Here is a 13,507-nt window from a genome sequence, read left to right as displayed (position 1 = left end):
AAGCTCTGAAGGCATAATGAGAAGGCTGTTTGTTTACAGTGTGATGGGAGCACATTCCTCTTGTCATTCACCAATGGCAGTACCTTTTCTGATATAAATCACAAGGCTGGCCCATTTGCCTCATCTCTCTGATCAGTCCATCGAGGATATCCATATGTTCATTAGCCTGTGCAAAACATTCTTCCAGTTCTCTGTTCCTGCTTATTTGAATGCCATCCCCATATTTCAATTCCTAAATGAAAGAGAAGAAAAATCATAAATTGTACAAATCCAAGCTCAGTAATTTATTTAAAGAGAGGAGACAATGCTTTCATCTGTTATCAGGAGTAATTACATTTAAAAGGTATGACACACTGCACTTGGAGACAGCTGATAAACTCTTTTTGCTTTCAGTTCTGTCAACAATCAATAAATGAGAAATGAATATTAATAAACATAATGATTTGAAATGTGACTTTCAGAATTCCCTATGAATCTCCTCTTCTGTGATTATACTTTTAAATAATAATTAATGTCTCTGCTTTTGTTTTATTTCCCACTATACCAAAATGTCAGCACTATAGATACAAATCAAATCCTTCCAAAAAAAATAACGATAGGCTCCTTAGTACACATAGCTTGGGTTTCCTTGAATCCAGCATTGGGACCACCATACTAACCCTCAAAATGAAAAATGTCTCTACACTTATCTACAATGGTCACATTTCCCACATTGTTGTGTTAAGAACGGCCCCTAAATCCATTGCCAATTTCAGTGCAAAGACTTGAATGCTTATGGTCTTTATAAACACCAGAGATGAAATCCTAGCTCCATAGAAGTCAACGGCAAAACTCCCATTTACCTAAATGAAGCCAATATTTCACCCCAGGAATCAAGGGAGTAATAAGTAAGTGCTGTGCCCCAATGGGAATTGCTAGACATTGTCCTGATTCAAGCAAAATACCTTCTGAGAATCACAGAATTCACCCTGCATGGGGCCAGTGCTATTAACTTGGGATAGAGCAGGGACAGGCCATGGCCAGCCCCTCTCACATTCCTCCCTACCAACTTATGGAGGCTGGCGATAATTGCTACCTCGGAGTCACGAATCACAGTGCGCATATCCGCTGCACAAGGGGTAAAGAATCCCTGACCTGTCTCCCTACTTGACCACCTACACGGGACCAGTCACAATCGAACATGCATTTTTTCCCCCCTCACCCTTTGGGAAGGCAAAATTCTTATGGACTTCACACTCTTTGGCCCCAAAAGAATAAAAATTAAACAGTGCAACAAGTGGCCTAGAGCCAGAATGAAGCACTTCTTTGTTTTAACACCACTGAAATAATATTAGGTGAAAGAGACAGTATTTGCTTTGGCACTGGCATTTCCAAAAGCATGGACACACACGTGCAATAACTCAGAAAAGGAAACAAAACTCTGAACCCGAATGTTCATTCCTGGAAGAGACTGGAGCCCACAGAGGGCCCTAAAATGCAATTTTAAGCCCACAATCTCTGCAGAGCATGTAATTAATTCAGATCTCAGTGACCTCAATCTCATCATGTGCTCAGCATCCTGAATTCCCTTTGATTTCAATCAGAGTTCAGGGTGCTCAACACCTGGCAGGATCAAACCCAGTTACTCCAGTGTAAATCCAGAATAACTCCACTGTACACCATTGACTAACTCTGCATTTACACTGGGGGAGCTGAGAGCAGAACTGGAATGGATACATTTAAGAAGAGACACCTAAGGGGACCTCAGCCTAGTTTCATACCCTTTCTTACCAGCCAAGATACAGCAGTTTTGTGCAGGGCTGGTTCAATTTCAGGGCAACTGCAGCTCAGAACACTTTTCTGAACAAATACAGCCAAGTTTGGGGACGCATATAAGTGGCCACGCCATTTATGGAGATGGTTTGCACTGACAGTGATCACAGTCTGACACTGAAAATTAGAGCCCGTGTGATTAATGTTCCATGACAGTTTTCACAGAAAGCATATTCCTTTTCCTTAATCAGAAAATCTTGGAATTAATTTTTTTCCAACCAGCTCCATTGAAAAGTCAATCGTAAGTGAAAGATACATGTTTCAAGAGCAAGATGTGAAAAGGATATATAGTATTTCAAGCCAATAGAGGAAAGGCAAGCTTTCCTTTGCAGAACATCTGAAAGGATCAGTGAGAAGAAGAAAAGTGGGATTTCAACTTTGAACCAAAGTTAATTGTGTGAAAGTTCTGAAGTACCATTACCTACAGTGTTAATACTCATTTTGGATAAGCAAAATAAAGGGGACTCACAGGCTGCACTATAAGTTCAGCACGCATCAGGCAATCCGCACAATTCTGCAAAAGATCCTGAATGGTGTTCTGACGTCTCGACATGGTACCGGTACCATTTTGACTGGGAGGGAAAAACAAGAATAGTAGAATGAAATTTGCAGCATGAATTAGGCTTTAACTTAAATATATTTTCAAAGGAAGTAAGAAATTCATATTCCCAACAATTAAGTGATATGAAATAATAAATTTAGTCAGGCTTCCCAGAGATCAATATGTTGCACCTGCCCCTCCTATTTTATCCTGCAGTGAAGTTAGAATGCTGACTCTGCAGCATCATAACAATCTCCGTGGGAACAGGCTGTAACTCTAGAAGCATAGGCTTGATGATGACTTCAAGGCAGGATCGAGCAGAAGGGAGAAGCTGGCACCGGGTAAAGGAGAAAGTTCTTATTCTAGCACAGATCTGTGACCATAGCAGGGGAACATACCCATCATATAAGAGTAACAAATTCCTTAAATTCTTCAAAGTCTATACCAAATAGTAGCGTACTATCCGTATCCATTATGAGCCTGATCCTGAACTTTGGAGTGCACAAGGAATGCAGGATCTGGCTTTATACACAAGCCTATGGAACAGTGTATATTAGAGCAAGAAAGATATATGTCCTAATTTAATTTAATGTAATAATGAGATGCATCAAGTATCCTTGTATCAGAGGAAATATTTGAACCTAGCACAATGTCTTAAAGGCATTACAATAAGGGAACTGAGCACTTGTTCTACCAAATAATAATAATAGTAATAAAAAAAAGTCAGGGCTCTAAGCAAAAACCTGCTATTAGATTTATCTGAGGTGCTAAATATGAGTGCCCAAGTTAAGTAGATGGGTCAGAATGGGAAATCCTTTCTAGGTGATTATTTGCATATGATCTACTGTATATTGCCATTCACCTACAGATCCCATGACCAGATAGTGCCCTTGTGCAGGTTTGTTTTGCCAGTATTTGCCTATCCTGGGATTCAGCCACCAAAGCGAAGCACTGCTAGTTGAATACGGGTGAAGTGCTTCAAACTGGAAACCACCCCTTGCAGATGGAATCAGAGCTTCCAGACAAGCTCAGACTGTTCCTAGGTTCGTATTTCCAACACATCCTGCCACTGAAAAAGAAATAAACCACCGCCAGAAGACGGTAAGAAACTTATACGCTTCCTGTACTAACCCAGCTCTCTGTGTACCATGCTCACTGTATATAGAATTTTCCCATTACAAATTGCTAAAGACCCAAATCTTTATCCCAACTAATGAGTGAGAACATCCTCTGACGTCAACAGGAATTTTTCCATTGACTTCAGTGGGCTTTGGATTAGGCCCTATAACAACAGGTTTTCAGAACTGGGCCTTAAGATACTAACTCTAAAGATACATGCCTGGATTCTCCCCCACTTTGTGCCACCAGCACAAAGAGGCACTAAATCCTTTGGTATAGCTGGACACAGGAGAATCATTCTAGTATAGGAAAATCCTTATGTAGTGAAGAGCTGGTGTAACACCTCCTATTGCACCTTCCTCCCTGCAGCTAGCAAAGAAGGACTGGTTGGGACTTCTCTGTGCCCCAGCAATAAGCAGCTGCTGGAACAGCCAATGGCAGCCAGCACAATTCAGAGCAGCGCCTAAGCTGCTTTAGGTTATTCCAGGGGACCAGAACTGGAGTACGAACAACCCAAGACTGGAGAAGCACAAAGGTGACATAAAGCTAACTTTCCAAGCTGCAGCATGCACTCCTCGGCAGCAGCACAGGATCTGGGCCATATGTACTCCTGGGTATTTTGAAACCAGACTGAAGAAAAGCCAAACAGTACGGACTTGACTTTAACCCAAGCTCCTTTTCTACACCCATGATTCTTTGTGGGCTCAGCTGATGTCTTTGGATCTACAACTATCTGTCTGCACCTAAAGTCTACATTACAACAATTGCACCTCCAATTATTTGCACTCATAAAATTCAAAAAATAAAAAGGGAGCATTCTTGTTAAGTGGCCTATATTTTTCAAATTTTTTTTTTACTGGCATATGAGAACAGTATTTTTGCCTACTAATCTTTTAGGCACCCTCTCTGAAAGTAAAATGCCTTATATTCACAGGAGTTTTATGTAAGGGACCAAATCTGCAGCTGGGACAAATGAGCATAGCTTCATTGACTTCAGTTGAGCTCTGCTGATTCATACCAAATGAGGTAAGGCACAAAGAATGTAAGAAAATTCCAAAAGGTCCATTATGTCAGTCTAAGAATCTCCAAAGGTGACAAAGAAAATCCTTTCCAAATAAACTAACCTCCTACAACAATTTAAAAGACTGAAGAACAAGGATAAATCCAGGAAGTCTACACATGTGTGCATTAACTGGCATGCACTGACTAGAGAAAAGTTCCCTGTATCTGAAAGTAAAGGTGTAACCACAAGATTCTGTACTTCAGCATCAGTTTCACTTTAAAATTTAGACAGACTAATTCCACAAATAAAAACTTTGCTTTGGTGAAGTGCAACAAATGGTTCTGCATAGAATCACCAGGCAGGTGTAGCTATTTGGTGCCAAAGCCCCAGCTGGTGTAAGACAGGGTAGCTCCAGGAAGTCAATGGAGCTATGCTGATTTACACTAGCCAAGGAGCTGGCCTTTGAAGAGGATTTATCTGCACAAACATGCACTCACATTCAAAAGTGTCCCTCCTATTTTAAAACTAAAAGAATATGGAGGTGAACTTTCTAACAAGTTCTCAAATGAAATATTAGCTAATAATGCATAAACACACTTTGATTGACACAAACTCTACAAAACAGTGGCAGCAAACAAATCTAACCAGTTGTTGAAATATATACCACCTCCTATGATATCAAGGATTAAATATCACTATGATTTTTCACCAACATGTTGCAATCTCTTACATTAATACACTATAATATTTTTCACTCTCTAGAACTGGAAGGTATTTTATAAGCAATACAGGGTAGCATTTTCAAAAACCATCAGCCATGGCCTAACTCTTTGTTCATACTGAAGTCCAGAAGAGTTTATTCCTATTGAAGTCAATGGTAAAACTCCTCTTGACTTCAATAGAAACAGTCAGGACAAGTCTGCATTCTTCTGAAAATCCAATCACATAACTAATCTGCCTAGCAATCACATAACTAATCTTGTGATGGAGACAACAGCCAAGTGGATGAACAGCTGGGAAGAGAAGCTTGGGCCAGAGAAATCAGGGCAAAATCCTACTCTTCTAAAATGTGACATGGCATCTTTAATATGCATGCATGGAAGACAGAACCTTGATTTTTAAAGTCTCATCCAAATGGCCAATACACCCTGCACACAACTCCATTTATTTTCTTCACAAGGCTGTAGGATCTAGTTAACCCTGATGTGATTCAAACCAAATGAGCTGCTACAGACGCATCCCTCTGACGCACACATCTTCTGAGATTGTTTGAGATGAAACTGACTTCTGGATATGAAATTGAAGGACTGTTGTTATTATTTGTACTGAGATAGCACACAGAGTCCCTGGTTAGGGATCAAGGTCCCACTGCACAAGGCATTGTACACACATACAGTAAGAAGATGGTCCCTATCACACATGGAGTCATTCTTTCACTTAGTCTAGAAGAACCAGTGATTCACACTGTCAAAATCAGACAACCTGTCTATTTAGATAGAGGGAAAAATCAGAGATCAGGTCTTTTGTCTGGACTTCCAAAACAAGAGTGCACTGACTTTTACTAAATATGCATTTGGGACCTGATTCACTGTTACATTATTCTAGTTTTACATTGTTTAAGTGAATGGAAACCCATGGAATTACACTGGCATAAAAACAGAGTCCGGCAATGGTGAATCATGCCTTAGGTCTGGAACGATTTATAAATCCATATTTTTTATTACATCTCAAAGTCTTAAACAAGAATATTTATTCTGATGCTAATTCATGACTTTCAAAAGCATGATATTAAAATATCCTAAAGCAGTAAAGAAGCATTTTGTGCTTTTATATAAAAGTATGTGTATATGTCAAAACAATTTGACTTTGGGGCAGGGATGCAGCTTTTAAAACATAGGGTAGGGTTGTGTATTTTTCAAAAAGTCCAGCATGTACCACTCCAGGAGGAGCACCGGAAGAGAAATGAGGCAGAATCTCTCCAAGTTCTGCTCCTTGTGCATTGAAGGCTTGCACTTTTCTGCATTCCTTAGGATGGAGGTTACTCCCCTGCTACATCAGTCCATGGTTCTCCATGAGGGAGCAGGGATGCGGCTCCCCAGGGATTGCTGTTGTGATCAGTCTTTGTACAGGAACAGGAGATTTCATGAGCAGCCTACAGAAGGGTGGGTCTCAATCTGGCCCTGACTAATTATTCTTAGATTATAAACCATGTTTTTACATGTGCATGTACAGGACATCCCACACCCAAGCCTATATATGACCATTAATTAGCAACAATCCTCACAACTCCAACGGGAGGAAAACAAGAAAACATTACTTTTAAAATGAGACAGAAACACTTTCCCAAGGCCACATAATGAATTAGCAACAGAGCTGCAGTAAGCAAGAACTCGCTTGCAATTCTGCGCTTGTTCTCTATCACCCAGTGTTGCTCATTGCTAGTGTTATTAGAAACATTTAAACAGTCTAAAGATTTCTTACATTATATATTTTGAAAAAAAGTGATTTCTCCTTTGTTAACACTTAAGCCCTGATCCTCAAATCCAGCTGACTTGTTCTCAGTACAGAACCCAAGGGGTGAGCAAAGCTTGAGGGGGAGTACATAGCACTTTTGCAGTCCCAGAGGCCCAGGACTCCTGAAGACAAGTACGGTCCCAGTGTAAGCTGGCACAGCCTTAGGGCTGATCTAACTTCGCCAACTGGATATCGACTGGAGCGTAGCAGCACTCTCGCTGCAGGCAGTGCAGAGAGGTGGGGTGGGGTGGGGCTTGTGCACAGCCAGATGCCCTCGGCAAAACTAGTGGGTACCTTGAAGAATCCTTAGGGCAGCTTTACAGCCCCTTTATGCCTGGAGAGCAGCACAGAAAGGATGTAAAAAGGCCTGTGTGTATATAAGAGGATACACATCAAAGGGCCAACATCACCTAAAGAAGGAGTTAGCACCCCAGAGAAACAATTTTTCCTGTTTTCACAATTAAAACAAGTTTTTAAAATGATCTTTATGCTCAGGTTCAAAGACCCAAGCAATTGCCATATGCAACAAGCCAACACTTGAGAAAAAAAATCATGGTTTTTTTCACTCCCTCAAACTTGTCTGAACAAGCAACAGATTCATCAAGGCATTGCTTGATATGCTCACTCAGCAGTGGTTAATAAAAACCTGAACTGGATTCTAAATTCCAAGAGCAAGTGCTGTATGCATCCTTGTTTAACCAACTGCTAAACAACTTTATATTTGCTGCCTACTAGTCACAGGTGTTCCTGAACTTGGACACAAAAGTACTCCAATCAAATAGTAACAAAAGCTGTGACCTGCACATTATACATTTTACATGCTCACAGGAAAATACAAATGAGACATATTTTGAAGAAGAGCATGTAAAAAAAGTAGCTACATATCTAGTCACAATATTTAAATAGATGTAACCAAAAATTAAAATACCATAAAACAAGGTTTCCCTAGGTGAATGCATGAAAAATCAGGAATGTTGTAACTGAGTTTTATATCACATTTGTTACAAGTGCTAATTTTGTATATTGAAGCCTCACCAAAGAGACTCATCTTGTGAGGTGCTGAACACCTTCTGAGAGATAGTAAGCATCCTCCACTCAACAGAAGTTGAAGGAGCACAGCTCAGGAGGCTCTCTCTGTACCTTGCTGGATCAAGCCTTTAATCCTGTAATAGAGAAAGGCTTCGGTGAAATCCTGCTTCGAGTGAAGTCAATGGAAAAATTCCCACTGACTTCAATGGAGCCAGGAATTCACCTATGTTGCAGGCTGTACGTATGCAAAACTCCCATTGACTTCAGTGCGAGTTTCTTTACGGTTAAAGCATACAGGATTAAGCCTTAGGAACAACAACATCTTCTTATAATCAGCAGATAGACAGCGTGTTTAATATGCTTCACTAACATTTACCCACATAACTTTGTCTTTCCCATTCTTAAATCTCAAGGAATATGGAATTGGGCCCAAAGGCTCTAGCTTAGTGTGCAGATCCAGGAAATATATTTCTTCTAGCAGAAGCCTCACTTGAAAGAGAGATCGACAAGGCTACAACTACACTACATACATCATTTGAAAGAGGCTTTTTTTTCCTAGGAAGACAGCTTGTAAGGAAGTGGTCTCACCCACTCTCCTGTAAAGAGAAAGTTATCAAAGTGACAACCTGTTTTTCTTCCTTATTTCCCAAACAATTCCCAATTGCCCACCCCGTTTCTTGCTGTGGGTTTTCTTCTTTTGCTGACTTAACAGACAGTAATAGCTTTGTTAGCTGATTGTGTTCTTTGCTTTCTATCTTCTGATCTTTTTACTGGTCACAGCAGGGGCCCTCCTCACTCACAGCTTGAGACTGTGAAGGCGTAGCAATCTTATCAGTGAAGAGGGTTCACATTGGCCAATGCCCTGTAAACCACAGCCATGCTCCACAGGCAGGAAGAAAGGCAACTCCAGTCTTTTCTTCTGGGTTTACTGTTTGTTATTCTGCCAGACCCTACAAGTTACTTCAGAGCTGGTATGTGAATTTCTCACTCCCTTGCAGTTTGCTGGGCGTGGGAGCTACAGTACATTTCAAAATAGCTCATGTATTTAAGTTAATTTGGATTTGCAGCCAAGCTTTATGTAGCTATACACTGAACTTTTTTCTGATCTTAGAAATGACAAGTTAAATTGCAGAATTTGACTCTTTTTTTCCCTTCATAGTTTATTGGATTTTATCCCTAGATAGCAAAGGGTTAGATACTCAATTGCCTGTGAACTGGCAACTGGTGAGATTCATTGTCAAACAGTATCTACTTTCAGGAGTCAAGCTCATCCCAAGTTCCCAGGCCAGCAGAAGCTGGGAATACGGTAGAGACAGCATACTCAGCCCTAAGGGTAGGGAGCGCCTCGCACTGCTCTGTGAGTAAGATGTTACTCAATGCGAAGGGGAGGTGTGTAGGCCTAAAAGCAGCAGGATCGGGAACCAAATTTATCCCTATTGATTTTAAGATTAAGGTAGGGTAGCTTTTGCATTTTAAAAATATCCCAGTTTTGGAGTTTAACATCTCCCCTGAAATCTGGCATACAAACTGCCAGCCTGAATGCCATTTATATGATTGATTGAATAGATTATGGCCCCGATTCTACAGACCTGCTACAGGCAGAACTTTCGATTTCAATGGGAGCTCTGCAAACAGCACAACTGCAGGATCCGGCGCTAATTATTTTCTAGTTATACAGTAATAAAAATGTCCTTATACATTTTGGACACATCCCAGCTAAACACCTAACTGATTTTAGAAACATCAACCTTTGCAAAGAATTATTCCTCAGACTGGGGAAAAGATGTTCAATGTTTTGAAGAGAAACGTTTCAAACATTTTGGACAAATGCATTTCATCTCTTTGTTTAGAACATTCATTTCCCATTCACACCTAGGTGTTGGAAGTAGGGATGCTACTACACACCCTGGCTTGAAGTGGTTTCTATTACATACAGGGTTTACAGTTTGGTTCAATGGTTCTCAGCACCTCCACTATATAAATTATTCCAGCGCCCCTGCATTCGCGTGAAGTTTTGACACGAAATCTCATGAAAATGGGACCAAAACTATGGGACTAGGGTTCCATGGGGAGAGCTCCTAATGGAGTCAAGAGGATTTTTAGTCTGAACTCCTGGCAAGATTGTCAATAAAAAGATGAAAACAAAGGATATGCTGTCAAGAAGAAATGAAAGGATGTTGATGCTAGACCATTAACAACAGCACACTCAATCAAGTCCAAATTGAAATAAATTATGCCTATGCTTTTTATAGCACTATTAAAAAATAAAGAAAAGCTCAATTAAATTAAGTGTTAAACAAAAATAAATTAAAGGGACCTCATATCTCCTCTCACTTATTCTGGTTCAAATCAGGAGAATTTTAGGAATAACTCCAATGAAGCCAACATAGTTACACTGGGATAAAACCCATAAAGGACGGAAGAGAGTAAAGGAGGAGTGTATTCTTCCATTAATTTACATGTATAACTTATATTAAATGTTATTAATTGGATTAGTGGGTGAGCTCTTGATGGCAGAATAAAGCCTTAAGAATGCAACACAGCCTATGTATCTCAGGCCATGTCTACATCTAAAATTTTGCAGCGCTGGTTGTTACAGCTGTATTAGTACAGCTGTATAGGGCCAGCGCTGCAGAGTGGCCACACTTACAGCAACCAGCGCTGCAAGTGGTGTTAGATGTGGCCACACTGCAGCGCTGTTGGGCGGCTTCAAGGGGTTTCGGGGAACGCGAGAGCAAACCGCGGCGAAGCTGGTCTCCTTCCCCGGTTTGCTCTCGCGTTCCCGGAACCACCCTGCAAACCGCAGGGAAGGAGACCTGCTTGCTCGGGGTTCGGGGAACGCGAGAGCAAGCCAGGGAAGGAGACCAGCTTGATTACCAGAGGCTTCCTCAGGTATGCTGGGATACCTGCTTATTCCACGGAGGTCAAGAAAAGCGCTGGTAAGTGTCTATACTTGATTACCAGCGCTGGATCACCAGCGCTGGATCCTCTACACCCGAGACAAAACGGGAGTACGGCCAGCGCTGCAAACAGGGAGTTGCAGCGCTGGTGGTGCCCTGCAGATGTGTACACCTCCTAAGTTGCAGCGCTGTAACTCCCTCACCAGCGCTGCAACTTTCTGATGTAGACAAGCCCTCAGAGTTAAAGGATAGGAGATCTCCATCAAAGGATTCCACAGCTGAATGATGCTACATACACACCACTGATAAAACATTGTATTATTACAGTTATACAGCAATTTAGAGTTCAAACATGACTAGGTATTATAATTTATATTATTACAATATGTGTAATAATAATATATTGGTTTGTAATAACAATTAATTATCTTTAATTATGACATAAGGGCACCTTATCAGAAATAAAGTATACTAAGAACCAGAAGATTGGGCACATAATTCACAATAAACAAACATGTAATGTTTACTGTTGTGTGGCCCACTAATAAAGGATTATATGTACCTAAGCAGAGTTGCAAGTGGTGGCTTGGGCAGCCTTACTTCCGAATGTCTTTTATGGAGGTACTTGATTGTTTATACATGTCTAGTTCCTTTAGCATATTCCTGGGAAGAAATGAGACAATGTGCCATCAACAAAAATCACAGGGTCAAATTCTATTCTAAATCAAGGTTACACCATTGTGTAGCCAAAGCAACTCAGCTGAAGTCAATGACATGATTAAATCAATGATAACTTTAACAGAGACACTCCAGATTTACCAAAGTGTAATTGAGAGCAGAATTTGATTTAGGTGGTTTATCTTTCATGCAAGCAATATCAATGTATGATTGAAGTAAAATATTTATGCTACTTTTCAGCCATGTGAATCACTAACCAAAAGGCTTAAAGTTCTTTTCTATACACACCTTGACCAGACTACTAGTATTTGGTAGGGCCAAGTTCTACCCCCCAGTTACTCAAAGTCTTCAGTAAAACAACTAGGACCAAGTCTCACAATCTGAGCTATGTAAAGAAATCCTTCTTGAGAGTACAGGGGTCTAATCTGATGGAATCCATTACAGGGTCATGGCCTTAGATTGTAATGGCTGGCAGAGATTAGAAATAAATGCAAGAATTAATAAAAAGCGGTTTCACAATTTATGGTCTGGCCTACATGTAAAAAGTTTTACTGGCATGACATTGTCAGTAAGAGCTGTAATTTTTCACTTTCATAGTTATGACAGTAAAAGCCCTAACATGCATGCAGCTTTATCAGTATAAGGTGCTTTGCATCAGCATAGTTTATTTCACTTCAACAAATCGGAACAGACTATACAGATATATGCACTTTTATACTGGTATAATTGCATCTACACTAGGGGAATTTTCGTGCTTTAACTATGCCATATTGTAGTGGCTGTAACTAGTACTTAAGTCCTGCAGAGAGAGCCCCCATATGAAGTAGAAAAGTGATCCAAGTAATAATTAAACTTATTATTTGCTTGCCCTCAAAGGACTCACAAAAATTAACTTACTTAGAAAGGTAGCAAGATCTGATCAAATATGCTGTAAATAGTACTAATCTCTGTGTTGACTTCAAACCTGGTTCACAGCAGTTACAATAAACCAGAAATGTTTATGGAAATATTCTATTAGGCTACCTCCACCAATCCCAGAGCCAACTAAGAGTGATTTATTTTTAAAGTATTTTCTTCAAAGAATTTGACAGGTGGGGGGAAAGGAGATAAAAGATTCTGAATTACCACAACATGCAAACAGTTTTCAAAAGTGTAGTGTATTACAAGCTGCACAGAGACAAAAAGTGGACCCGGGTTTTGAAAAGTAAAGGTGAACTCCAAACTAGTTCCCTTTTTGTCCACCTAGACAATCCACTTGTATTTGCTTGTCCTAACTCTTTAAAGCACCTGACAGAATGCTAAGAGCAACAATGACGGATGTCTCCCGTTAATAAGCAACAGCGACGCCATTACAGGAGTCTTTATACTGTTGAAATTGGAAACTTCTACACAAGCTGTCAACCCTGCCACATCCCTGCTCTGGATACAAATTCAGAGTTAGAACCCCACAATTTCAAGCCGGGTTTTGTTATAGAAACAGCATTAAACAATAAGCAATAAACAGCATTTGGTAAACTTATATTTAAAAAAAAAAAAAAGCATCCAAACGGAAGCAAAGATAATAAGGCAACTTGATCTCTTCCCAGAGTGCTGAACAGCAACCCCCAAGAAAATCACCCCCCTATTATGGGGTTTGCACAGACTTTCAATGGCTCCCTTTATTTTTATTCCATTTTGAGATGACTAAATGCTGCTGAACCTTCTTTGTGTTATGGTTAGCTTTGCTTCGCTCACAGACAGCAAAATACCATGGGCGTGGATGAGCTGCAAAGAGCTTTATCTAACAGCTTCTGAAGAGGCCCAGATCTCCATTCCAAGGGAGAGTAAAAAGAAAGCCTGCAGAGCCAGACATGATGATAACCATAAATGTTCTCGTATTTCCCAGGGAAAGAGATCAAAGAGCCACTGGCA

The 13,507-nt window shown here is 40.3% G+C and overlaps 1 protein-coding gene across 3 annotated transcripts in view; it reads right to left on the bottom strand.

Moving 5' to 3' along the window:
* DSP (desmoplakin) overlaps nucleotides 1–13,507 on the bottom strand; it is a 50,685-nt gene that overhangs the window by 35,995 nt on the left and 1,183 nt on the right. For all 3 annotated transcript variants that reach the window (XM_050939808.1, XM_050939809.1, XM_050939810.1), the window contains exons 2-3: nucleotides 2,282–2,384; nucleotides 84–232 (exon numbers count right to left, since the gene is read on the bottom strand). In XM_050939808.1, coding sequence (XP_050795765.1) covers nucleotides 84–232; nucleotides 2,282–2,384 — 252 coding nt within the window. The remainder of the gene's footprint in view (nucleotides 1–83; nucleotides 233–2,281; nucleotides 2,385–13,507) is intronic.

Source organism: Gopherus flavomarginatus, chromosome 2 (assembly GCF_025201925.1).
Source record: "Gopherus flavomarginatus isolate rGopFla2 chromosome 2, rGopFla2.mat.asm, whole genome shotgun sequence".
NCBI classification, from domain to species: domain Eukaryota; kingdom Metazoa; phylum Chordata; order Testudines; family Testudinidae; genus Gopherus; species Gopherus flavomarginatus.
Note: the sequence above shows the minus strand (reverse complement) of the source record. Positions and strands in the feature narration are given on the sequence as shown.